Source organism: Melozone crissalis, unplaced genomic scaffold (genome assembly GCF_028551555.1).
Source record: "Melozone crissalis strain CALT ecotype California unplaced genomic scaffold, PUWL_Pcris_2 ptg000008l_1, whole genome shotgun sequence".
Lineage (NCBI taxonomy): Eukaryota > Metazoa > Chordata > Aves > Passeriformes > Passerellidae > Melozone > Melozone crissalis.
This window is the reverse complement of record NW_026535786.1, coordinates 9,983,183-9,984,134: the sequence shown is the minus strand read 5'-3', so window position 1 is coordinate 9,984,134 and position 952 is coordinate 9,983,183. Positions and strand designations below refer to the sequence as shown.

Here is a 952-nt window from a genome sequence, read left to right as displayed (position 1 = left end):
GTCTTGTGCTTCCTGACACCAGCACCTGTCCTGCAACAGCAGCATTCCTTAACTCCAAGGATCATCCCAGGGGGTCACAAGGACCATCAACCCTGAGTCCACAGACCCTGAAGCCCTGCAGTCTCTGCACAGAGCAATGGGCCAGGTGCCCTCCTCCAGCATGGAGAGGGATATCCACCCCAGCTGAGGGAACAGCCCCCATTCCCAGGCCCTTCCCAGCATGTCCCCACCCCTTCACTGCCGGACACCTCTCCCAACAGGGAGGCCACCCACTGTCTTGCTGCCCCTGGACTGTGCATGTCCCCCGGTCTTACCCGGTGGCCAGGACAGGGTCACCAGCTGGGCTGCCCGTCGCTGAGGTTGATCTGCTCCAGGATCTGGCTGTACCTGCGGGTCAGGGCGTTGGTGTCCCTGGTGAGGTGGGTGAGGACCTGCTGCAGGCCAGTCAGGTGCTGGGACAGGCGCTCCTCGAGCTGGGCATCCTCGGCCCCGTTGCCGTCCAAGGATGTGTCGCCGTCGGTGTCGGCACCGCTGGGGCTCTGGTCACCCCCAGAGGCCAGGCCTTTCTCCACCATGGGCTTGATGGCCTTGAGGAGCTGGTAGCGCTCGTAGAGGTCCGTGCGGCTCTCGGCAGCCGGGGCTGCCCCCTCCTCCTGCGGGAAGACCCCTCGCAGCAGGCTGGGGAACATCACCTCCTGCTCCATCTTCTGCGTGGCTGAGAAGTACTGCTCCATGGCCCTTCTCCTACAGCTCTGGCACTGCTGCTCTGGGCTCTTCTCACAGGCTCACTGCTCCCTGGCCCTGCGGGGGCTTTTTATGCAGTGCTGGGGCACGGCCCTCCCCTGCTGTCCTCCCCTGCCAGCCCTGCTTGGGCTGGATGCCCTTGGGGTCGGGCTTGGCTCCAGCCCAGCCGGGGCTCGGCCCTGCTGTGTCCCTGGCTCTGTGCAATCTT

General features: G+C 65.0%; 1 protein-coding gene across 1 annotated transcript; it reads right to left on the bottom strand.

The window, feature by feature from the left end:
• Positions 1 to 332: 332 nt before the first annotated feature.
• On the bottom strand, positions 333 to 734 carry LOC128933153 (thyroid hormone-inducible hepatic protein-like). The gene has a single exon (XM_054270055.1). The coding sequence runs from the start codon at positions 732 to 734 to the stop codon at positions 333 to 335; it is 402 nt and encodes a 133-aa protein (XP_054126030.1).
• Between the last annotated feature and the right edge of the window lie 218 nt (positions 735 to 952).